At 38.6% G+C, this 24,909-nt stretch overlaps 1 protein-coding gene across 1 annotated transcript in view; it reads right to left on the bottom strand.

Annotated features, from left to right (window-relative positions):
- Positions 1 to 547: 547 nt before the first annotated feature.
- The window catches only part of LOC307186598 (uncharacterized protein), a 237,517-nt gene continuing 213,155 nt past the window's right edge, over positions 548 to 24,909 (bottom strand). Inside the window, exons 4-5 of the mRNA XM_079921902.1 lie at positions 1,115 to 1,303; positions 548 to 710 (exon numbers count right to left, since the gene is read on the bottom strand). Coding sequence (XP_079778028.1) covers positions 1,156 to 1,303 — 148 coding nt within the window. The 3' untranslated portion in view covers positions 548 to 710; positions 1,115 to 1,155. The remainder of the gene's footprint in view (positions 711 to 1,114; positions 1,304 to 24,909) is intronic.

Below are 24,909 nucleotides of genomic sequence, written 5' to 3'. Positions count from 1 at the left end.
GCTAAAGGGCTTATACTCTGAGAATTCTGATCATTCCTCCAATCAGAAATAATTGAGTCCCACCTCTGCCCCTTTTTGTACCTATCTTTGTACTCCGAGGACTATCTCTTGGACATCTGTCATCCTCAGGTGGTCACTCTACGATATTTGAAATATGAGATAGATGATTGAATATATTAGGTCAGCAAATAATATTTGGCATTAAAGAAAGTTAAAATAACTTTAAGAATGAAAGGAAGAGAGTTTATAGTGAGTAGTATATTCTAAAAGGGGTCCATAATCCAAGATATGGGTCAGGGAACTGGGAAAAAGGCTATATAGTTTTGTGGGTTTTAATTATGATGCATGTCAATCCAGATAAAGCTGGATTGTGTTTTTAAGCACAAGTTAACACATGTTGGCTAAGGTAAATGCACACGCTAATCGTCACTGACTCAGTCAAAACAAGACAACATGCTAGGTTGGGAGAGGCACTTTCATAATTCTTCAGATTAAAATTGAGCTTCTCATTTTTTCCATAAGAAAAATACCAACCAAATATCAGAAAAGAATTACCTCATAAATCACATTTCCATAGAATGGATCCTAATGTAATGTAGATTTCAGAAGCATTGTCCAAAGGATCCACTAAGGGCAGTTTTACTAAACTATGATGCCATTGTTTTCATATTACCATTCCTTCAAGGTATGTTGGAAGACCACTGAGTATTCTGAAATGACACAAAAAAGACCAAAACTGCTGGAAATGGGTAATAAAATAGCTACCAGCTTTTGTGCTATTACTATTTTAATATGTACAGAGAGCAATAGAGCGTTTATCCAAGTCCTGAAAAGCAATAATACCATTGTAAAAAAGATTGATTCTCAATGGAATCCTCCCTAAAAATATCTAACTTTAAATCATAATAATAACAATAGTTTGGGGGGGTGTTGGTGCCAGGCACTGTTGTAAGCACTTTACATTTAATCACATTTAATCTTCCAGTCCCATGGTCTAGGTATTAAAATTATCCCCATTTTGCAGGAACTGTAGATACATCACTTCACAGTCCTAAAAAATCTCTTTCAGTGACAATAAACCTTTAATGCTGCAAAGAAATATATCCATATTTACACTTTGCTTGTAAGAGCTACCCATGGCAATCTTGGAGCTGATCATAGAAGCTGCCTTTTCATGGCTTGAGTTCCAAGTGGATGATTGTATATGTTTGAACAATCGTGATGACTCATATCCTTCACTTGGTCCATCTGTTGCAATTCATCATTCAGTCTCCATCGGTTCCAGTTCTTACATACACTGTGGCTGAAATAGAGAGCAACAGGACCCTTTCATTTCTGATACAGCACCTGGTCCCAGGAGATACTTTCACTCAGTTATCTCCCAGGTCATGACTTTTCACCTGTACAGAAACCACTATGAATTTTCAGTGGATGCTCTATATTTTCTTTTGACCAGACAAGTAATGAGTCAATATTTATGGAAAAGGGATAAAGGAAGGAGACATCTGCAAAACGATGTGAACTTTTAACTAATTTTGAAGGGATAGTCATAAATATTGGTAAGAATGAATAAAAACTATAAAAATTGGTGTCTACATTGTACACATCTCATATTGTTATGGAATTGGTTGTTGGTTTTCTGTTGTGCATTTTTTTTAGACACTCGAGAGGTCTACAGAATTTTAAAAGAAAAAGTACATATAAGCAAGAAAATATTAAAGGACATTAATAATATGTTAGAATAGTGAGGGAAGGATTTTTAAATGAGAAAAAGGCAATAGTAGGCTTCCAGATAATTCTGCATAAACAGCAGAGTTCTATACCAATCAAAAAATACAACAAGTTTTGCCCAGCACACAGCTGTCTATACATGAATGTCAAAATTAAAATATTTATGAAGTCTGTGCTTCTCCAGGCCATACTAATCTAATAAATGATATTTCTCCATCTTGGGCCTCATTTGCTACTGTAGGACTTCCACACTCCTGCAAAGTACAACTTATAATTATATTTGGGAGTCCCCAGAGGTTATTTCTTATGGCCTTTCAGTTACCAGGTTGCATCTCCCAGTTTCTTTTTCTCCAGCTTCCTTTTACAGATGTAATTGGCTAGACATTTGCCAACCACTAGATTACATGAAGGTCACGTGGCACTGCCATGCTGCTGACAACCCCTGTTAAGATCTGTGAATTGGTTTGCTGTGCCCAGACACCAGGATTCCTTCCAGGAGCTGCTATGTCGCAGTATCACTGCCCACTATTGCAGTGGCTGAGCTATCATGAAGAATAACCCCAGGGGCTGTGTCCACCTCCAGATGTTGTTGAAAGCTATTGGCCTCAGGTGCCATTAGAGTTAGGACACACACATCCTGAGGTCTGGGCCACTAAAAGGGTAGAGAATTCAGTATGCTAGAGTTTCCTCTGTTCTCTCCCTCCCTCAACAAGCCAAGAAAATGTTGCACTATGAGATAAATGGGAAAACACTTCTTTTTCTTTTACTGAAGACTTTAGGCTCAAAGCAGCAATATTTCATGTTCCCAATATCTCAGGGGTTATTTTGTGAAAATAGATCTTTCAGTTTTGACCTCATATCTTCTCCTCTCCCTCAAACTTAGACATGGATCAATAAGGAAAGGATAAATTTTAGACAAATTCTAGTGATAGACACAGTGATATTATTATTAAAAAACATTCCACTCTCCTCTGAAGACTGAGACATTTTTGGGGAATATAACTCTGGCTCTTTCCTCCTTTAAGATGAACCTTACCCAGGAGACTTCATAATCTCTCATGGAAGTAAACTCTTCGTGGACACGCTCTACCACTCAGTCCTTCGGACATGTCGGAGTGAACAGTTTAAGCTCAACATGGGCAACTGCCTTCTGCACTACTTACAAAATCCTATGATGTCAATGACTAGCCCATTTCTCCCAGGAAAGAATAAGTGGCCAACAAGTAGCACTTACCTGAAACTATTGTTTGGCTGAATTCAAATGAATTGAGGGAATAATTTTATCAAACTATTTAGATGGACTCATGATTTATTTCAATTTTTTATATGAATTGACTATCATTTTGGATATCTGTAGACAAGTTCTTAAAGATATGTCAGTAGAAACCAAAATAAGGGCCAAATGCAAAGGTCTCTTCGTCGAATAATGATTTTTAAGCAAATGTATGGTACATGCCACAACAAAGATCCTGCATGCCACAACTGAAAGAAAAAAGATCCCACATGCTGCAACAAAGACCCCACGTGCTGCAACTAAGACCCCACGTGCTGCAACTAAGACCCAGCGTAGCCAAATAAATGAATTTAAAAAAAAAAGAAAAGATACCTTTTGGGTATCTTTAGTGTTGGATGAACAAAGTATTGAATAGAAACAAAAGGTAAAAGAACCTTTTGCATTAAACCTTTCTGTACTGCCTACCTTCCCCCTTGCCCCTCTGGATCCAGTCTCTACCCCTCTCCCCTCTATCTCTGCCCCAGGAGTATACACTGCATGACTGCATCAATGAGCTCCCTTGCCTGCCAGGCTTCTGGTTGAGTCTGGTCAACAAGGAGCCCACTCAGAATATCATAAGAAAACAGAGTAGGGATAGGGCATTTACTTGGGGTATTTCTGTGGGCTGTATCTCTCAAACAAAAGTCTCAATTCCCATGGGATGCCTTGTCCAAACAGCTATTTCTGTTAGCTCCCTCCTCTGGCCCATTCAGGACTAGGGCTAATAAAGCTTCCCCTCTGATCCTAGCCCAGGTGTCCTGCATTATCCCTTGTTGCTTCCCTACACTTACTTATGCATTTCACTAAACTCTCTTCAAATTACCCTGTTTGAGTGTGCCATTAGTTTCTTGCCCTGACTGAAACGCTCATTCTTAAACAACAATAACAACAAATCTACATGAGTCATTTAATGTATTAAAATAGACAAGAGTCTCTTCTCAACTGCTCTAGGTTTCATCATATATTTATTTGTGAAAGCAGGCAGGAGATCTGGGTTCCAGTCTCAGCTCTACCACTAACTAGCTTCAGGACAGTGAAGAATTCTCCAGGGCCACTATTGTCTTAAAAACAAAATGAAGGTGTTAGACTAAATGATCTTTAAGATCATTTTTAGCTTTCTGTCCTTTGACGGACTAATAAATTACTATGTGGCAGCTCTCAAGAATGAAAAAGCCAATAAAAAGAATTGCATAGACTCAGAACTATAAGGCACCATAGGAATATTTTTATGTAACAGCTTTATTTCTTAGGTGAGGAAACAGACACAGAAAAGAGAAGAGACATATTCAAAGTCACTGGTGATGAGCCAACTTGTTGGTGGCAACTAATAGGATCCCAAAGTCCTTGCTCCTATCCACTGCACAATGCCACTTCTCTACACAGCTGTTGGTTCAGGTTGTTATTCCCATTCTCTTTCCAACCTCAGGGCCTTTGCACATGCTGATCCCGGTTTTTCTCATTGTTCAGATCTCAGTTTAAATACCAAACCATCAGATAAGGCTTCCCTGACAACCTGGTCCAAGTAAGTCTCCAACTACCCCTTACCATTACTCTGCATCACTGTTTCCTGTGTGATGCCTTCATATCACTTATTCCAAAATGTAATTAAATGTTGTTTGTTTATTTGTTTCAATTCTGTCCCCTTTCTCCACTAGAATGTAAGCTCCCTGAGACCAGGGGCATGTCTGCTGGATGCATAACTCTATATGTGGCCCCCTAGTAAAATGCCTGGGGCAGTATAGGCATTCAAAAGAAAGTATATATTGAATTCACTATTGAATGTCTTTTACAAAACAACAAACTAGGGTATAGACTGTAGTTGCCCAAATGCTCTCATATGAGAAGAGTAAAGTTAGGTGTAAGCCCTAAATTCTCAAATTTCAAGGGATCATCTCAGGAAATTATCTCCCTCCCTCTCTACTCCTTTTCTATACTGCCTCCCCTAAGGGGCCCGATTCACAGTGAGGTTTGGTGGAAGAGGAAACAGCAGGCCAGAGGCTCACAACTCTTAGCTAGATGAAGTAGATGAGATCTTAATCTACACATAAGGGCTCACAGGACCAATAAAGGGCAAAATGTAGCTGTGTATGCGCTTAATCTAAGGTCAGGCTTATAGCTGACATCATTACCACTGCAACCCAGGCCCAGGGGGTCTCTGGAACAACATGGTAGCATTTGAGTTGATACAACACCTAAGGAGATGCTACTGGCATTTAGTGTAGCACAAAAGACAATCCTGTAAAACAAAGAATTTTCCCACCCCAAAGGCCACAGGGGCCAACATTTTTCCCCAGATTTTGTTTCCTCAAGCACCTCAGAGTAAACCCAAAAGGTAGAAATGCACAATTACATGAAGTGTCATTAATTTAGAAAGGTTTCAGATAGTTAATGACCCCAAGACACGCCGTTAGCAGTGAATTGCTCCACTGACTGTGCTGGTCTGAGGAACAAGGGAGTATTAATAAATCTTCTACCTTCATTCTCTTCTTCAAACTTCAAAGACAGGTGGTTAAATAGCAAAAATAGCTCAAGTAGTGTTTTGGTCTCTCTGGGTGAAGTTTTGCTTCGACAGCTATGTTTCACCCAAGTCATGGACATGTGTTCCGGCCTCCCACTGATGGATGCAAATATCCATTGTTCAAGTCAGAATATACTTCTGCCTGACAGCAAACTGTATTCTGTTCAGAATGAAGCTGCTGCATTTTACTGTTGGTGAAGAGGCGAGTAGTAACTTGTATAAGTGTAAATTGTTGGAGTATGAATAATTGATGTTGGACATAAGTCCTTTCTTTTATGGACTCCATTCATTAGGGGAAAATCCAACCAGGAAGCATGGTTTTCATGACACCAGGCTTAAGGTATGTCTTTGGAAATAAAAACATTGGCTTTTTATATGTCCTGGGGGTTTGGATTTAAATAAATCAGGTCCTGTAACTGTGAGAGACGATTGAAATTAAAATATTAGAGGCCACTTTTCTACTTATAAAAGGAGAACAAAACAGAAAATTATTAAATGGGTCGATTGATCTAATGACATCTCCAGGCCTAGGTTTAAAAATAAAATAAAGTTGGTAGATTTCAAAGGAAGGATATGATAACTTCTTTCCAGCAAAGAGGATATGATAACCTCTTTCTTACTTCCAAAAGTAAGCCTGGAACATTTGTGGACACCCTCTTTAGAATTACTTTCATTCACTTATTCATTCATGCATTTGGGTATTTTTTTCAATCAATAGATTTTTTCTTTAATTGCAAACATCTTTTATGTCAGGCACTAAATGCTGGGTTGATAGCAATGAAGAAAATGGACAAGGTCCCTTGACTTACAGAGATTACAGCAGTCTCTGCTTACTGTATATGAAAAATACCAGTCACTACAAAATCCATTTATCGGATCCAATTGTAGGAAATGCTGTGAAGACATATCAGTCCAAGATGCAACCTTAGAAGTCATTAAGCTCGACCCCATTATCTCAAAGGTGGGAAGGATGAAGCAGAAGGAGAAGTGACTTAAGTGAGTGTATACAGGGGAAGCAGCATGCTGGCAGCTCACACCAGTGAAGCGATTTTCTTCTGAGCATAAGGCGGATAGGACCACTAATAGGCAAAATATAGCTGTGTATGTGCTTTAGCTATAACCAGGCTCATAGCTCATGTCATCTAAAGATTCTTCCTTAAAAACATTTGTCTTCTAAACATTTGTCTGAGAGTTCTTTTTTTATTGTTTTAATGTGACCAACACTGACTGTTTTCATTTAGTTTTGTTTATTAAGCCTATATGTTATATCTATCTATGATTTGTTTGCTTGTCAGTTGGTTGGTGGGTTAGTTTTAGCAAGGCTTAACTACTTCACAGTTGTAAAAAGCCCTTTGTACAAGCCAATCAGAAAAGGCTACCTATTGATGACTTCAATTATAGGGTATTCTGGAAACAACAAAACTATGGTGACAGTAAAAGGATCAGTGATTGGCAAGGGTTAAGTGGCAGGGAAGGAAGAACAGGCAGAACACAGAGGACTTTTAGGGCAGTGAAACACTCTATGATACCATAATGATGGTTACATGTCATTACACATTTGTCAAAGCCCATAAATGTACAACATCAAGAGTGAACCCTAAGGTAACGTACGGACTCTGAGTGACAATGATGTGTCAACAGAAGCAACAAATGTACCATTTTGGTGTGGGATTTTGATAGTGGGAGAGGCTGTGCTTGTCTAGGGGCTGGGAATATATGGGAAATCTCAGTACCTCCCCCTTGATTTTGCTGTGAACCTAAAACTGCTCTAAAAAATAGTCTATATTCTTTAAAGCCCTTTATAAAGAGACAAATCAACAATCCAGTAAACAAGGAAGAGACAAGTACTGCTATCTAGGCCTACCTTTACTGATAGGCCTTCATTCGTTCAACAGACATTGACTGTACCACCTACTATGTGACAGTCACAACTCTAGGTGCTGGGGATTTAGCAGGGAACAAAAACTCCCTGGAGCTTCATTATAATGGGGGAAAAGGACAGAATAAATAAATAAGTAAATAGTGTGTCAACTGTGGAAAAGCTCTGAAGAAAATAAGCAAGGTCAAAGAAGAGAGGACAGAGTTGGGTAGCAAAAGGTTTTTTTTCTGGTAGGAAGATCAGGGGACCCTTGATTCAATGCCATTGAAGTAGAAAATGTAAAGTAGTGAGGGATTGAGGCTTGCAAATATCTAGGGCAAGCGTGTACCAGGAAAAGGGAACAGCAAAAGCTAAGAGTCTGGGATGGGAGAACACTCAACCCATGTGTGGCAGAGCCAGGAGGCCACTGTGGCCGGAACAGAAGGAACAAAAAGGAGATGAGGTTACATGAGTATCAGAACAGATAGGGGAAAGCCTTGTCAGCCATGCTAAAGATTCTGGATTTCATTCTGCGTGAAATGGGAAGTCACTGGAAGACTCTGAGGCATATAAGGTTACTAGAGTGTGAGTGTTTAATTCAAATGGCAAAATGGTATGATATACGTTCGCTGTAATATTTAACACTTGTATATTGCTCTTCAGATTTCAACGTTTAACAGGAAAGTGTGAGGAAGAGCTGTGAAATAAAGATATATGTGGGTTAAGGCAAATATGGAAATACCCAGCCTGAGACCGTTTGGAATTGGGCCATGGTTATCTGTCCCATCGTAGCATGGTTTCCTTTATCAGGACAGCCCTTCCTTTAGCACATCCTTAATGGATATTTGTAGACTGTAGAAGATAAAGAAAATTTTGGGAATGGGGTCACTGCCGTGGATCTTGAGGGGGCGGGGAGCAGAGCTGGGTTGTTGGGTAGCAGTTGGGAGTAGCTTATAGACAGGTGGTACTGGAATAAAATTAGGAGTACTTCAAAGTGGGGAGTTATGGTTCCCTGAAATTTTTTCAACCCCAAAATGTCCCCTAATGCCTGGAGAATACTGGTCAAGCTCTATCCAGCCCTTCTTAGCCTATCCACCAGAGGCACATCCAGAAATAAAACTTCCCAGCGCAAGATGAGGTGTGAAAAGTTCATTTTCATTTTTAAAAGGCTGTAGGTCTATCCCTCTGAAATGTTCTGTTGCCCCGTTTGTAGTTTCCTGGACTGGAAAATCTGGTTCTTCGTGTGGTTCTGCCTATACTTCCTGATGTTTATTATCTCTATAGTACACAAAAATACACAGCCAATTTCATTCTTTTTTGGCTGGTGGGTGTGTACAAGAAGGGTTGTATCAGATAATTAGAAGTATGAGGACGGTAAGTCCTTGGTTTTTGTAAATGTTCTTATGGACAGTTTTACCAATTTTTTTTCTGACAGAACTGGCATGTAACATAGGGCCTTTTACTTCCTAAAGGTATTGTAATTTATGAAGTGTATTTAATATCTTTTATGCATGCTTTGGGCAGATATGAAGTAAGAATGGGAAATATTATTTTACTGTACTTCCTCTCTAAAATGAATTTAAGAAGTGTGTATACTTCTGAAAGTAGAAAATTTTAGTTTATTGCTATGAATATTTAATAGTCTACATTTCCTATGATGAGTAATTTGATGTGTGTGTGTGTGATGCTCATTTAAGCATGGCTAATAGCAAATGGATATGGAGGTGATGTCCAAATCCAGAGAATCCATCATATATTTATAATATAAATCGTTTTTTTCATCCCCCAATTAGTCCATTACAAAATAAAATTTACAAACCAAGCAAATGTTTCCCATGTCAATTACCAGATTTTAATCCCTTACCTACATAAAACATTCAAAGGAGGACCTCAAATTTGGAAATAGCTACCGTGTTTTTCATTATAAGATTAACATTTTCCTTGAGTCAATAATTCATGACATCTTCCAGCTTTCTCTCAAAGCTATTCTTACAAGATGAATCAAACGAGAGAAGATAAATGTGGACATTTTAAAGAAAACTGCTATCTCTGCCATCAAACTTCTTTTTTCTGAAATAATGATGCCGCCTCCCAACTCAGAGCCAAAACATGATGATTTAGGGGTTGAATGATTATATTCTAAGGAAGTAATGCTATTTTATTTCTGACTTTTTAAATTTCTCATTTTCTATTTCTGAGTGGCATGAAGGAATGCACAAGGAATGCACAAGCTTTTTGGTACATACAGAATAAAAATTAACTGAACTGAATATTGAAATTACCAAAGCACTCAATTTCTTAAGATGTAGCTGATCAAAAATAGAATATTCTAATTTCCTTAGAAATTAGGAAAGAGGGGAAGAGGGTGAGGAGTTTAAAAAGCTCTAAAATGTATAAATTGTATCTATATACACACAGACATACAACCTATGGTTCTGTTTTCTGGAGAACACTGACCAATACACTATCTCACGGTGTTTTTCTGAGGGTGAAAGCACAAGTTCCATATGGTGCTAGAATATCGTAGGTGTTTAATAAGTTTTCATTTCTTTCCCCATTACTCACACCCCCTAAAAAAAAAAGTTACAGGGAGTCCACTCACAAGACAAGTTCTGCAAGCAAATGGGCTTTGTCCTCTGGGCTTTGTAGGAGAATCAGGGAAGGGGGTAGAAGGAGAGAAAGTCACAAGGAATGGACTCTCCCACAGGAAGGAGCTGCCTAAGACACAAAAATTAAAGTCCAGTGTGTCATTAGCTGTCACTTGGCCCAGATCCCAGATCCAACCCTAGGCTGGGTGTGATTCCACCGGAGGAGAACGCTCTATGCCCAGCCGGAGTCATTTTAAATGAGAGCTGTAGGCCTGGTTTCTGGAAACCATCTCACATCAAACCCAGAACCAAACTGTGTTTCACTTGAGCTCTGGCATCTAAGAAGCATGTGGAGAAAAAGAATTCAAAAATAACTCCATCAGAAGCAGCACTATAAAATGAGGCTAAGGTTTTTCTCTGTCACTGAATGTGATAAAAATAATGCAATACCTTAAATACCATCACTGCTTTCTATCAGAATTTCTAAGGGAGAAACTTAAGCCAAAGTCAGGTAAGTGAAAAAGTTGACACTAGTCTCCTATGGTAAACTGATCATATTTCTCAACAACCAGACATATAATTCACTCTCATCTCTCTCTCTGGACTCCCTGACTACCTTCTACTATGGGTTGGACTGATTTCACCTGGGAAGATGTTGAATTTTATGGTCATTGCTTAAGTAGACACAATCACAGTCGAACTAAACTGTTACAAGACTAAAATTTTGGTGGTCTTCAAAATGCATTGATAAAAACTACTTTTCAAAGATATGTGTCTAGTAAAGATGTGGGGTACAGGTACACTCATACCCTATGAGAATGTAAACTGGACAGCAGTTTGGCAAATTCTGGAGAGCACTTTGGCAACATACAACAAAATGCCAAAGGTGCATATCTTTTTTTTTTAATTAATTTTTATTGGAGTATAGTTGCTTTACAATTTGTATCTCTACTGTACAGCAAAATGAATCATCTATTCATATACATATATCCCCTCTTTTTTGGATTTCCTTCCCATTTAGGTCACCACAGTGCATCAAGTAGAGTTCCCTGTGCTATAGAGTATGCCCTCATGAGTTGTCTATTTTATACACAGTATCAATAGTGTATATGCCAATCCCAATCTCCCAATTCCTCCCACCCCACCCCTTTCCCCCTTTGTATCCATACATTTGTTCTCTACATCTGTGTCTCTATTTCTGCTTTGCAAATAAGATCATCTATACCATTTTTCTAGATTCCACATATAAGCGTTAATATATGATATTTGTTTTACTCTTTCTGACTTCACTCTGTATGACACTCTCTAGGTCTATCCACATCATATGTTGTTTTTTTTTTTTACGCGGGACTCTCACTGTTGTGGCCTCTCCCGTTGCGGAGCACAGGCTCCAGACGCGCAGGCTCAGCGGCCATGGCTCACGGGCCCAGCCGCTCCACAGCATGTGGGATCTTCCCGGACCGGGGCACGCACCCATGTCCCCTGCATCGGCAGGCAGACTCTCAACCACTGCGCCACCAGGGAAGCCCCACGTCATATCTTTTGATTTCATGTTTTCACTCTGAGGAAATGATCGAAAAGAAATAATTGGACAAATACACAAAGGATGTATACATGAGAATCATAATAGCAATGTTGACTATAAATATAAAATAATATCAATATAATTATGAATCAAGGCTAAATGCATGATGATCATTCACACAGGAAATACTCTACAACTACCACAAGTGAATCATGTAAAGCTATTTTATGTCTACATTGTATTAGGCCAAAAAAGGAAGATTTAGAGTGTGCTGCCATTCTGCTTTTAACAAAAATACTATATTTACATAAAGTACAGAAGAATATATACAAAAAAATGAAAAATTGTTATCTTTGGATTGTTAGATGAAAGGGTAGTACTATTTTTTTCTTTCTTTTCTTTGTTTGTTTTTACTTTCAGGATGAATAGCCCACTGATTTTTATAATCAGGAAACAATAGTAATTTAAAATTCTAACTAGATACAAATTAATATAAAAATTTGTTTTCACATATTTTAAGGAGTTTTAATATATGGAGTTTCAGAAAATTGGTCAATAATTTTTAATTTTTGGAGTTTCAGAAAATTGGTCAATAATCCTTAATGTAAGGCAGAAGCAGAAGTGGATATTTTCAGATTCAAACAAAACAGAATTCTCTGAAAGCCAAGGAAAACACAAGACAATAGTTAAATGCTCAATAATCCTGCAAATAAGAGTGTAGGCTGAGATCCATGGTAACTACTGAATAAATATGTTTGTCAGTGTCTCTAAATCTGTGGTGCAGCACGAGAGGCTTGTCAATAAATGACTTATTGATGGTAGCGTGAAGATGAATTCCAAGCACTATCATTGACTCTATTATGAGCAAGTTGACAAAGCTTTTGTTATCTTCTCAGCTGGAGCGATTTTCACATTGTAAGTTTGTGTAGCAATTTCTCTCTGGGTATTCAAGCCCATCTTAAAATGAAACTTCAGCCAGAATATGGTTTAACATGCATTCAGTGATAAAGAGAGATCAATCATTTTTGAGGAGGGATGATGTGTAGAACAGGGAAACATACAGTATTTGTCTGTCAAGACAACAAAATAAAGGGAGTAAACTGACTTTCTGTTCAAGGACTCAACTGTGAATAGAGAGTTGTGATCAGTCTAGTTTCTTCTAATTTATATGAAAAGGGTGCCAATAAAATAAATATAAGTAATAAAAATTAATATATAATCATAGATAATACAATTTAATAATAGATAAGGCTGATCCTGGAGTCCTCTGGTTACGCCAGTTTTAATCCTTGAGTTTCTGCATAGTGGGGAGGTGGGAAATGTGTCCTGTGGAGGAAAAAGTGCAGAGTGGGAGAATTTGGAGGACTCAGAAAAGCACCTATTTAGCAACTGGTATAAATTATTTCCATATTTTACCCATGCTGCAGCCCTCTGTATCTTTGATTCATGCAACTGGCATTGAGATTAGCTCTAGAAATGATGCCCTAAATCAGGATTTCCCTACATGTACTCCCTTAAGCCAGTGGTTCTAAAATGTGGGCATTTTTTCCATCCCCCGCCCACCAGGACATTTGGCGATTTCTGGGGACATTTTTGGTTGTCACAACTGGGGGAGGGGGCTACCAGCATTTAGCAGGTAGAGGCCAGGAACACTGCTAACCATCCTATAGCCTCATAACAAACAATTATCTGACCCGAAATGTCAATAGTGCCAAAGTCGAGAAACACTGCCTCAAGCATTGAATATAAAAGTTATAATGAAGTTTTCTAATAATATTCTTTGAATGGGTTGTTTGATACTTCAAAATTTGGCACTTCTCAAAACAATGAGTAAAATAATGGCCATTTCCAATTATTTTTGCTCCTGGAAATTTTCAGCCATTTCTGGAGTTCTAGAAATCCAGACATGACACCACCTTTTAGTGATTTTCATTCTATGGACCTGCAGAAGGCAAATTCACAGAAAGACTTCAAAATCTTTTGATACAGCAGGGGTCTAAGTGAAAAGTCAGGCATGAAACGGCAACTTTCAACATAAGCAAACATTTGAAAATTTCTACCATGCATTTCTTCTACAAAAGCTTATGAGGTTGCACAACAATATGAATATACTTAATGCTATTGAATTGTACACTTAAAAACGGTTAATATGGTAAACAGAAAATGTAGAAAACAAATTTAGGGTTACCAAAGGGGGAAGGGGGGGCATAAATTAGGAGTTTGGGATAAACATATTCACAGTACTATGTATATAACAGATAAACAACAAGGACCTACTGTATAGCACAGGGAACAATACTCAATATTTTTTAATAGCCTATAAGGGAAAAGAATCTAAAAAAAAGTAGATACATATGTATGTGTAACTGAATCACTTTGCTGTACAACTGAAACTAACACAACATTGTAAATCAACTATACTTCAATTTAACAAAAAAGAAATAACAAGAACTTATGTTTCTTTTTTTCTTCTTTCTCAGGAAATCTCATTCTTGGGATCTCTTGTGTTACTACCACTGTTTACTGGTCCACAGAAATAGATCTTCTGAATTTCTAAAATAGATCTGCACCAATTATTCACTAATGACCTGTGATTATATGTGTGTATGTGTGTGTGTCTTGAATTTTTTTTAAAAAATGTTAAATTTTATGTTGTGTATATTTTGCCACACACAAGCCTACGAGGAAAGCCTAGTAGGCCATGGAGTGAAATTCTCCAGATGAGTCTCTTTCTAGAATTACAGGAATATATTAAAATTGAATCCATGCTACAATCTCAGTATCACCTGTTTCTTGACCTCTCTTTAAGTGTGACGGGCTGTGCATACTCATACAGAAATGGTCTGTGTGTTGGATATCTTTAGTGCCTTTTCCCCTGTCCTCTTGGTTCAACTGTTTTACTGCAAGCTGTTGCTCAGGGACGACCTCAGGTAGCCTCCCAGCCCCTCTCCTCAGGTGTGCCACCCACTTATCACTTTCTGCCCTAGGGCTTCTCTGCTGCTACTGCCTGGGACACCTTCGGGAAACCCACTCAGCGATTCTGATGCGTGCACAATGTAGAAGTAGGAGGGTGTTAACACCACATGGGAAATCGGGCAACTCTTGAGTCACATTCTACACAGCTCATTAGAGGGTTCCCAGCATACAGTATATGTATATCTATAGATGTATATTCTTGTATATTCAGCATAGAATCTCTCTGGAAGAATACCCAAAGAACTAGTGTCATTCTTGTTTCCAGAAAATGAAACTGGGTGGCTGAAGGACAAGGGTGAAGAGAGAATTTTCAATGATTATTCTCTTATGCCTTTAGAATTTTGAACCATGTGAATATACTGCTTATTTAAGAATTAAATAAAATTAAAATTTAAATAAATGAAATTATCCTTCATTAAAGTTAGAAACTCTGGGACTTCCCTGGTGGCACAGTGGTTAAGAATCCTCCCGCCAATTCAGGGGACACAGGTTCGAGCCCTGGTCCGGGAAGATCCCACATGCCGCAGAACAACTAAGCCCGTGCACCGCAACTGCTGAGCCTGCACTCTAGAGTCCACGAGCCACAACTACTGAGCCCGCATCCACAACTACTGAAGCCCGTGCACCTAGAGCCCGTGCTCCGCAACAAGAGAAGCCACCGCAAGGAGAAGCCCGCTCACCACAACGAAGAGTAGCCCCCACTCGCCACAACTAGAGAAAGCCCGCACAAAGCAACAAAGACCCAGTGCAGCCAAAAATAAATAAATAAATACATTTATTTAAAAAAAAGAGTTAGAACATCTTATTTGATGTGAGAAGACCTAATTATTCAGATTGATTCCAGTCCTATACATTGGGGAAAAAAATAGATTAGATATGGCAAGGTTGTCAGGTTGAGAAATTACCTAGAAAAATCAAGCTTGTCACAGATTATCTGCCCATAAAGGGGGTTTTTTATAGACGAAATGGCATTTGTAGTTCGGAAAGCAATCATCATATTATTTTGGTCATATTTTAAACAGTAAATGTCAGAAATGTTGGAATGAAACTTGGTTAGAAGATATTTCTGGTGACTTCACATTGATTACATATCAAAAGTAGTGGAAAGGTGTGTCTCACACATCAGACTACTAAGCTAACTGACAAAGGCATTTTACTTTTCTGTGATATTTTAGTAGAAGCCTTGGTCTAGAAGCACAATCAGGTGAATCCAGATAAATTCTGTGTGACCATTTCAGAGGAAGAATTCCTTGATTTTGGTAGACTTCTTCTCAAAATAGCCCCACCTGCTTCTAGTGTCATATCAAACTTTGGCTACAAAACAGATTTTCTTATCCTAAAATATGGAAACTCTGTATACTTTCATTACTTCTATTATAAACACAGTGGCTTGCTTTATTGTTGGTCTCTGCTATGTTTTAAACAAGCATGAGATATGAAAATCTGTTTTATAGGAAGGTTAATCAATGAAATTTCAAATAATCAGTTTTCTATTCACATAATCTAGATTTACAATGAAAACTTTCAGGAATATTTTTATGCATAAAACATTGTTATAATATTTTATATTACCTTAGATAAACTTCTTCCTAACTACAATTTTTCCATTTTTATACATGGGAAACCTGAGGCTAGGAGATGGATCTGGCTTGCCTACCTCACACAAAGAGACAACACAAGAAAATATATACAAGTTCCAAACCTCTATCTGTCTACACAAAGAGGGTGCTTCTCATTTGCACAGGCCAAACCATAAGCTGTGTTTCCCCAACTTTCTTTCTGTGCTTTACTGATTAGCTAGGAATTTATTCTTGATAATTTTACAAAATCAAATGTGAGTTGGATCAAACTAAGGAAAATGATAAAACTATGATTAAACTAGGCATTAAGCACAACAGCAAAGCAAAAGAACTACCACGCCATATGACTACCTTAAAAATTACACTATTGGTTGCAGTCCCAAGTGTTTGCTCACAATAATTCATGGGAAATACTATCACATGCTAGGAGAAAGCATAATTAAGTTTGCCTGCTGGCATTGCCCTACATAATATAATCTGTTTATTCAGAAGCACCACTCTGTCTTCCAAAGGTTGATTCAGGAGCTTCTTAATCTGACAAGATAAGTTTTATTATGTTTTCCTTTGTAATGAATATTGGAATAGTTAATGTAGGGGATGATTCTTTATTAAAAACAATATATTATAAGAAAAACTCTTACTCTGTCTGAGAAAGCAATCTCCCTGTTCCAGTGTGGGCTTATTAACCATCTAAATTTGATCTTCTCATGAAGCTAACTTTTACTTGTCATCAACAAATACATGCAAGGTCTTATATCAGGAAAAAAAAGGTGACTGTTTTAAGCTAAACACTTATTAAGTAGCAAAAGCAATGAACCTCACTTAGTTTGTATTTATTAGGCCTTATATTTACTGAAGCCTGAAACTCTGGTTATTACTACTTATATAACATTGAACTTGGTGCTTGTGTAAAAGCATGATAAAGGTGACATTAACCAAATTAAAAAAAAAAAGAAAACTCCCTATGAGAGATTATCTGCTCCTCATCAAGGGACATTTTAGAACTACCTAGAGATTTTAAATACTAAAGTCAGCTTCTAGGGTAGTTCAGAAAAATATTCCCTAGAATTCTGAGGATGAACCATTCAGTTTTGAAACATTAGTTTCCCTTCCTATAACTGAGGTTATTATGGAAGAATACATTTTTAGTCTCACATATGTAGTTTCTGGACCCCTGGTAACAAACGTTTTCTTTCTTCACTCCATAGCTTTCCTGGGAACAATAAGTGATTTTTTGGTTTTATTTTGTTTTGTTTTGTTACAAAAATAGTGTCTTTTAAATTCCAAAGTAGTCAAGGCATTGCTTGGGCAAATAAATTAGCCAATTCAACCCAAATTAAATCAATGATATCATGTAAACAAAAACAAAATCGTTGGTGATGATATTTATTTAACCTGTCATTTGGTAATTTTATAGGTTTGAGAGCAAAAATATAAATTTATATTTTCAACTTTAACCCAGATGGAATTTATTCTCAATCCAACCTTGAACAGGTCCAGGTGAAATACCAAGGAGATACTTCAAGGCTAGTCTTCTAGTGTACATTTTAAGGAATGAAGAATCTGGACTTTTTTTTTCTCCCAAACTCACCTGAAGCACCTTTAAAGTATGAACACATCTTATCCATGAACTTGTTCAAAAAGCATCCTTCTGTTTGTGACTCTCAGTAGCAGACAACCCCCACCCCCGACCCCGGAGCTACTCTGGGCATGTTCGACATGATGCCCGACAATATATCGAATGAGAAATGACAGGCTGACCCTCCAGTTGGAATCGACCTGTCCTCTAAACTTCGAAGCTTGAAAAGTTATTTGTCATTTTCACTCAATCGGCAAGTATGGAATTCTCTCGTAACAGTTTATGGGGTTGAAACTTTGGTGGCTGTGCAGGACTCGATTTCTTTTCCTACTGCAGGGATGCAAGGCCCCCACCCATCCCATCGGGTGAGCAGACAAGCCTCTCAGGTTGGTGAGTGCTGGTCGGCCCCGATCCTCTGTGTGGGAATCTCTCCGCTTTGCCTCTGCACCCCTGTTGCTGCGCTCTCCTCCGCGGCTCCGAAGCTTCCCCCCTCCACCACCCGCAGCCTCCTCCCGCGAAGGGGCTTCCTAGTGTGTGGGAAACCTTTCCTCCTTCACAGTTCCCTTCCACTGCTGCAGGTCCCGTCCCTATCCTTTTGTCTCTGTTTTTTCTTTTGCCCTACCCAGGTACGTGGGGAGTTTCTTGCCTTTTGGGAAGTCTGAGGTCTTTTGCCAGCATTCAGTAGGTGTTCTGTAGGAGTTGTTCCACATGTAGATGTATTTTTGATGTATTTGTGGGGCGGAAGGTGATCTCCAGGTTTTACTCCTCCGCCATCTTGAAGGTCCCCTCAGGCTCTTTTTTTTTTTTTGGTCCAGTTTTATACAGCACTGTGTAAGTTTAAAGTATACAGCGTAATGATTTGACCTTCATATATTGTGAAATGATTTCCACAAGTAATTTAGTTAACATCCATCATCTTATACAGACATAAAAAAGAGGAGAAAAGTGTTATTTTCCTTTTAATGAGAACTCTTCAGATCTTTCTTAAAGGCTCTTGACAAGAGGAAAAAGAAAGAATCTTTAGGTGATGCAGAAAAAAATTGATGAGGCCAAGCAAAGAATTTGGACTCAAGAAAAATGTATACTCTTAAGGAACTATACAGACTTGAGTTATTCTAACCTCCCTTGCTCTCAGTTTTATCACTCACACAATGAGAGACTAAATGACATCTAATTTCCATTCAATTTTGAAATTCTAAGATTCTATTATGAAATTTGTTAAAGTGAATATTAGTTTCTTAGCAAAATTACTTTAAAAATCACCACACTTTATAAAATTACCACATTAAACATTTTGTATAAAGATTTTTTTTTTTCATATTTAACCCTAAGCAACTCTTGAGGAGGCATTTGACCAAGACTATCAAATACATTTCTTCATAGGGTGACCAGCAGTTAAAACAGGACTGTCTCAGTTTTACAATTCAGAGGGCTGTGTCCCAGGACTCCCCTTGGTCACCGGCTCATCACCCTACATCACCACAACACTATACTAGTCACTCCCTTCCACCACCTCCATAGCTCCCTTCTCCTCCAGGGATTAGTTCCTTCAATTGTCAGATTCAGTCCCAGCCAGTTACTGATTCAATCTCAACCAAGAAAGACCTTCTATAAGGAACTATAATCTGGAATTGTCTTGGTTCTATTTCTCAGCTGCCATTTAATGAGCCTGGGAGAACCTTGTCCAGCTGCTTGCCCACTGAGAACTTGGTCCTGTATTGGTGGGAAATCCTGCTATAACAGCCTGACCTCTCATCTATGGCCTTGACAACTTGCCATGCCCTTCTCCCACTCTCATGTGGGAGCTGTACCTGCCATTTGTATTCCTTGATGAACGTCTGAACCTTGAAATTTGAACAACTCAACTTTCCACCTGGTAGTAATAGACGTGAATCTCACTTCTACTCCTTTCATTTCTATGCAAAAACTCCCAGACTGGGCTGCCCTCTCACTATCCCAAACCACCCAAACACTCCTGAAAGAGAATCTGGGCCAGCCCAAATCTAGCTAGATGGCCATATCCCTATGAGCACCATAATTTGTGCCAATGGCCATCTTTGCAACCATCCTTGGTTCCTCTCAATCCTAGCTTCCCTGTTCTCCCACTAGCTTGCGTTGTTGGAGGTTCCAGTATGAGGTATGGGGGTTCCAGTCCAAATCATGGCCAAGCTACCCACAATGGGATATGGCCCTGTTATTCTAAATGAGTCGAATTTCTCATATTCGACTCCTTCAGCTTGAATTTACTGTTGAAGGGACAGGTGATGCTAATGCTTGAGGCTCTGCTCCTTGCCCACACTGGTACCAACTCTGTCTCAGGTTCGCTGGAGCACAGCTACAGAGTGGATGAAGTCAGTAGGAGAATGAGCATGCTAACCCATCTCAGTCTCTTCAAATAATTGATGGCCAACTAGAATTTCATGCAATCTTTTTAATATACGTGGATTATATTATTTCAACACAGAAGAGTGTTCCTCAGAAAGAAATCAGGATCTTCAGCTTTAAATGATGTCTTCAGAGGATACTGGGGAGGAATCAGATCTGCTGTCAGCTGTCAGTCAATAAGCCAACCAGGAGTATTGTCTGAGTCTAATTCACTCTTCCTGTGGGAGCTCTTCAGTCCTTAGTGGCAAGACCCAGGAATAATGAGCAAAAGCTGAGTGAGAAATTAAGGCCCCTCCCCCCACCACTCCCACCCTACGGTTAAGGTGGTGGCAATCTTCCAACCTTTAGGAAAGTAAGATCCTCACTCTAAGCTGAGACATGGACCCCACAAAAGGCCCAGTCAGATGTGGGAAGGAGAGGAAAAGCATGATAGTAAGTATTGTTTGCTGGCCCTTTCCCCAAGAGTAGTTTCAGAGGATGGGATTCAAGTGCCTCAGAAAAGGGACAAATCTGACATTAAATAGTGCAGAAGACCTGTGCATACTACCTGCAGGTAGGGAACGTCATACAGCTTGGGAAATCTGGGGTAGAACAGAAAACAGACACAGGGGCAAATTAAGTAGCAACAGGGAAGTGAGCAATCATGGGGCAGGAGGCCAAGAGCCGCTGGAGCTGGAAACTGCTGGAGAGGCAAGTTGGCAGCAACTCTGGAAAAGGGCAGCAGAGCAGAAGGAAGAGACAAATGGAACTAACCAAGTCAGAGCAGCAGCAGCTGAATCAGGGCAAAGCCTAGTTCTGTCTGGACAAGACAAAGCCAGACTGAGACCAAAAGAGGTGTCATAGAGGTGACTCATGAATGCAACAGGTGGGAAACCATGGAGATGGGAATCAGTGGGTTGGCTTGCCCATTATGACTTCATTGTCAAAACTCTTGACAAAAGGCACACCTTGTTAAGTTCTTGTTCCAGCTTTTCTTCACTGTAATCATTGCTTTCCAAATGTCAGAAGAATCAGTGTGTGAAAACACGTGACCAACCAGATATTTAAGTAGTCAACTAATGCACATCCAAGACTTGTATAGTCAGGAACCATGGAGGAAGAAAGTGATTACAATGACCTGCACCTACTGAAAATTTATACAGAATCTGAGAGTGATGAAATTGGCCAAACTCACTTTGCTCAATAGCACTCACCACTGCCATCGGATTTTGGGTGTGTGAGATGGAGTACAGGACAGGCAATTGGCTTAGAAAGAGACCGTGTGTTTCTCTACTAATCCTCCAATTACCTACCCACCCATCACCCCTGCCCCCCCGCCAAAAAAAAATCTACATTGGAATAAGAAACCCTGAATCAATAGTTAAGAAACCAAAGGTCAAGATAAGAATATGCCACTCATAAATTATAAAATCTTAGACATTCATTACCTAAATGTTCAGGAACTCAACTGCTTTATCTGTAAAATGAGGGTGATGATGCTGCTTTCAAAGTGGAATGTGAAGAGGGTAAGGTACTACAAATGTACACTACAATTATGGCCATATAGAGATAATAGGAGAGGCATTTTTTTATTTCTATTTCATTTCCTTTCTTCCTTATTTCTTTTTTTATTTCTCTACCTGAACAGACAGGGTATATTCTACTTTTTGACTGAACAACTTTCTAATTGTCTTCAAATAAGATAAAGTACAGAGAAGCCAGAAGGAATTTGGAGCATCCGGTTTATCAGAAATGCTATTTATTGTGGGATGAACTGGGAGATTGGGATTGACATATATACACTAATATGTATAAAATAGATAACTACTAAGAACCTTCTGTATAAAAAACAAATAAAATAAAATTCAAAAAAAAAGAAATGCTATTTATTAAGAAGAATTGTTAGATAATGTCTGCTTACTCATCATTGACAGAGGATTAGCATCAGCTCAATAGCACTAAGACATTACCAACAGCCCTTCCTCTATGTTTTCCTTCCTGTCCTTCCCTCATACATCTTACTTTGTTCTCCCTCCAAAATGGTGTCACTTTCTTATTTTCAGCCAAGTAAGTCTTCTTGTCCTCGTGTATAGAATTTAAAGTCACTTGATTATACACAGAAACATTGTTAAAATAAACTTTGTTTTAAAATGTCTACATAATACAGTGACAATGTCTATTATTTGTCAGAGTCTCCATCTGATGGAGACAATTTCTGAAGCCACTGGTCTAGCTTTTTAACTTCCTTTACCCTCTAAGAAAAGGAAAGGGGACAGAAGAAAGTGAAATAGAGAGAAATTGGAGAGTTGGAAATATTAGCAATAATTTAATTTAGAATTCAAAGTTGCCCTGTGCTATGAACTGAATATTTATGTCTCTGCCAACATTCACATGTTGGAACCTAATCCCCAATGTGATGGTATTTGGAGGTGGGGCATGTAGGAGGTGATTAGTTCATGAGGTTATAACCCTCATGAATGGGAGTAGTGCCCTTATAAAAGAAGCCATGGAAAGACCCCTTGCCCCTTCTGCCATGTGAGGACACAGTGAGAAGGTGCCTGTTAAGGAATCAGGCACTTAATAGACACTGAATATGAGAGCACCTTGATCTTGGACTTCCAGCCTCCAGAACCATGAGAAATTAATTTCTCTTATTTGTAAGCCACTCAGTCGATGGTATTTTGTTATAGCAGTCTGAAGAGACTAAGATATCCTGGAATCCCTCCTCTCCTGTATCCTCCACATCCAACTGGTCACTAAACCTATTTTTTCAATATATTTCTATTCTAGCTCCTCCCTCTTTTATTGCCATTTCTCCATTCTATATCCTTGTGATCAGAGATCTTATAATACTCTTTTAACTGGTTCCTTCTTTCTGCCCTTTAATCTCCAGTCCATCCTCTAACTGTCATCAAGCTTCTCTGTTTAAAGACCTCTAATGGTTCCCTATTGCTTATAGTCTGACATCAAGTCTCCAGAGCCTGACCCCAGATCAAACATCTAGTAAACCTGTCTTAATACTTTTTCACCATGTATTCTTCTCTTCCATCAGAGTGGGCTATTTATAAATTATCACCATGGTGTGATTTTCTTTTAAATGAAGGCTCATAAAAAATCATTGTAGAACAATCATATCTTTTGAAATTAGCCTTTCATTGAAAAGGTGCTTCTTTTCAGGAAATCACTGTTTTTCCCATAGAACTTAGACCTGAGGAGAAAAACATTACAAATCTAAATTTTAACTGATGTGGTTGCAGATTTCTTTTTATTCTTTTGACAAATATTTACAGAGTGTCCATCGTGTATTCTTCTGTGTTTGGTGCAGTAGACGGAGTGAATGGTCACTGTCAACTGTGACTATTAAGGAATGCTTTGTAGAAGAAACAGAAATCCATCTAAGGTCCTGTAAATAGCAAGGAAAAGGACATTCCAAATGAAAAAGCCACAGGTGTACACGTGTATGGGGAAAAGGTTAAAGAATGACATGGTTATAATGAGCATAGTTTGTTGGAGAATGTAAAATCAAAATATAATACCAAGGTCTAGTTTCACCTAAACGTTAAGGAATTTTTATAGACATTTTTGGAGATAAAAGTCATTATCATCGACTGGAAGGGGATAAAAAATAAGGGTAAGCTTCATGATATACATGTTCAATGGATCACTTTCAGCACCCAGGCACGGCAGGGCTTATTGTGCAGAAAAATTTTGATAGAGCACAGGAATGGAGAAAGATGAAAGAAAAGGAAGGAGCACCCCAGAACTGAGATGTACGTCAATATTTTTGAGTATTTGGATCTCAAACAAAATGATAGGTAGGCAAAATGGTACCATTGAATAGGCCTTTTGATGGCATCTTTTGCTATATCTGCAAAGAGATATGTTGGTAATATTAATTTTTTGTGTTTGACCGACTTACTGGGTCAAACCACTTCAGGTCTTTTAGGATTGGAGTTGGGTTTCAGTCGTAATTTATTTGGATAACATACTAATTATTTATTCTCATACTACTCTTGGAGTAGCAGAGCATATGAAATACTGTTCCAAAACAGTTGAGGAGCAGAATCGAAAGTCCAGAAATAGACTCATGGATTTATGATGAGTTGAGTTGCAACAACTGGGGGAAAGGAGAGTAGAGAGCACAGACAATAAAAATGAACGACACAGGCAAAAAAGTGGGTAAATCTCAAAAATAGTATGTTGAGTGAAAGAAACTAGACACAAAAGAGAACATGCTGCATGATCCTATTTATATGAAGTTTAAGAAAAGTCTAATAAGTCTACAGTGATAGAAATCAGATCAGTGTTCTGTCTGGAGTTGGGAGGAAGGGTGGAGACTGACTGCAGGAAGACACCAGGGAACTTTCACGGGTGATGATAATATTCTCTATCTTATTTGGAGTGATGGCTACAAGGTATATCAGTTTCCTAGGGCTGCCATCATGAAGAATCACAAACTGAGTGACTTAAACAAGAAACATTGATAGACTCACCATTCTGGAAGCTAGAAGTCTAAGATTAAGATGTCAGCTGGTCCCTGTTCCTTCTGAAGGCAAAAAAGGGATCTGATTCAGGTCTCTCTCCTACCTTCTGGTAGTTGCTCGGCTTGTGGAAGCATAAGTGCAAACTTCACATGGCATAATCCCTGCATGCATGCCTCTGTGTCCAAATTTCCCCTTTTTATAAGGTTACCAATTATATTGGATTAGGGCCTACTTAATTACTACAGTTTAACTTGATTACCTCTGTAAGACACTGTCTCCAAATAAGGTCACATTCTGAGGTACTGAGGGTTAAGATTCCAACATAACATTTTTTGGGGGGAGGGCACAATTTAACCCACAGCACATGGCTTATGTATTTGTCATAAGTCATAGAACTGTACACTTAAAATGTGTGCATTATATTGTATATAAA

This window comes from Stenella coeruleoalba (assembly GCF_951394435.1).
Source record: "Stenella coeruleoalba genome assembly, chromosome: 5".
NCBI lineage: Eukaryota > Metazoa > Chordata > Mammalia > Artiodactyla > Delphinidae > Stenella > Stenella coeruleoalba.
The sequence above is the reverse complement of the archived record's forward strand: the minus strand, read 5'-3'. Positions and strand labels throughout refer to the sequence as shown.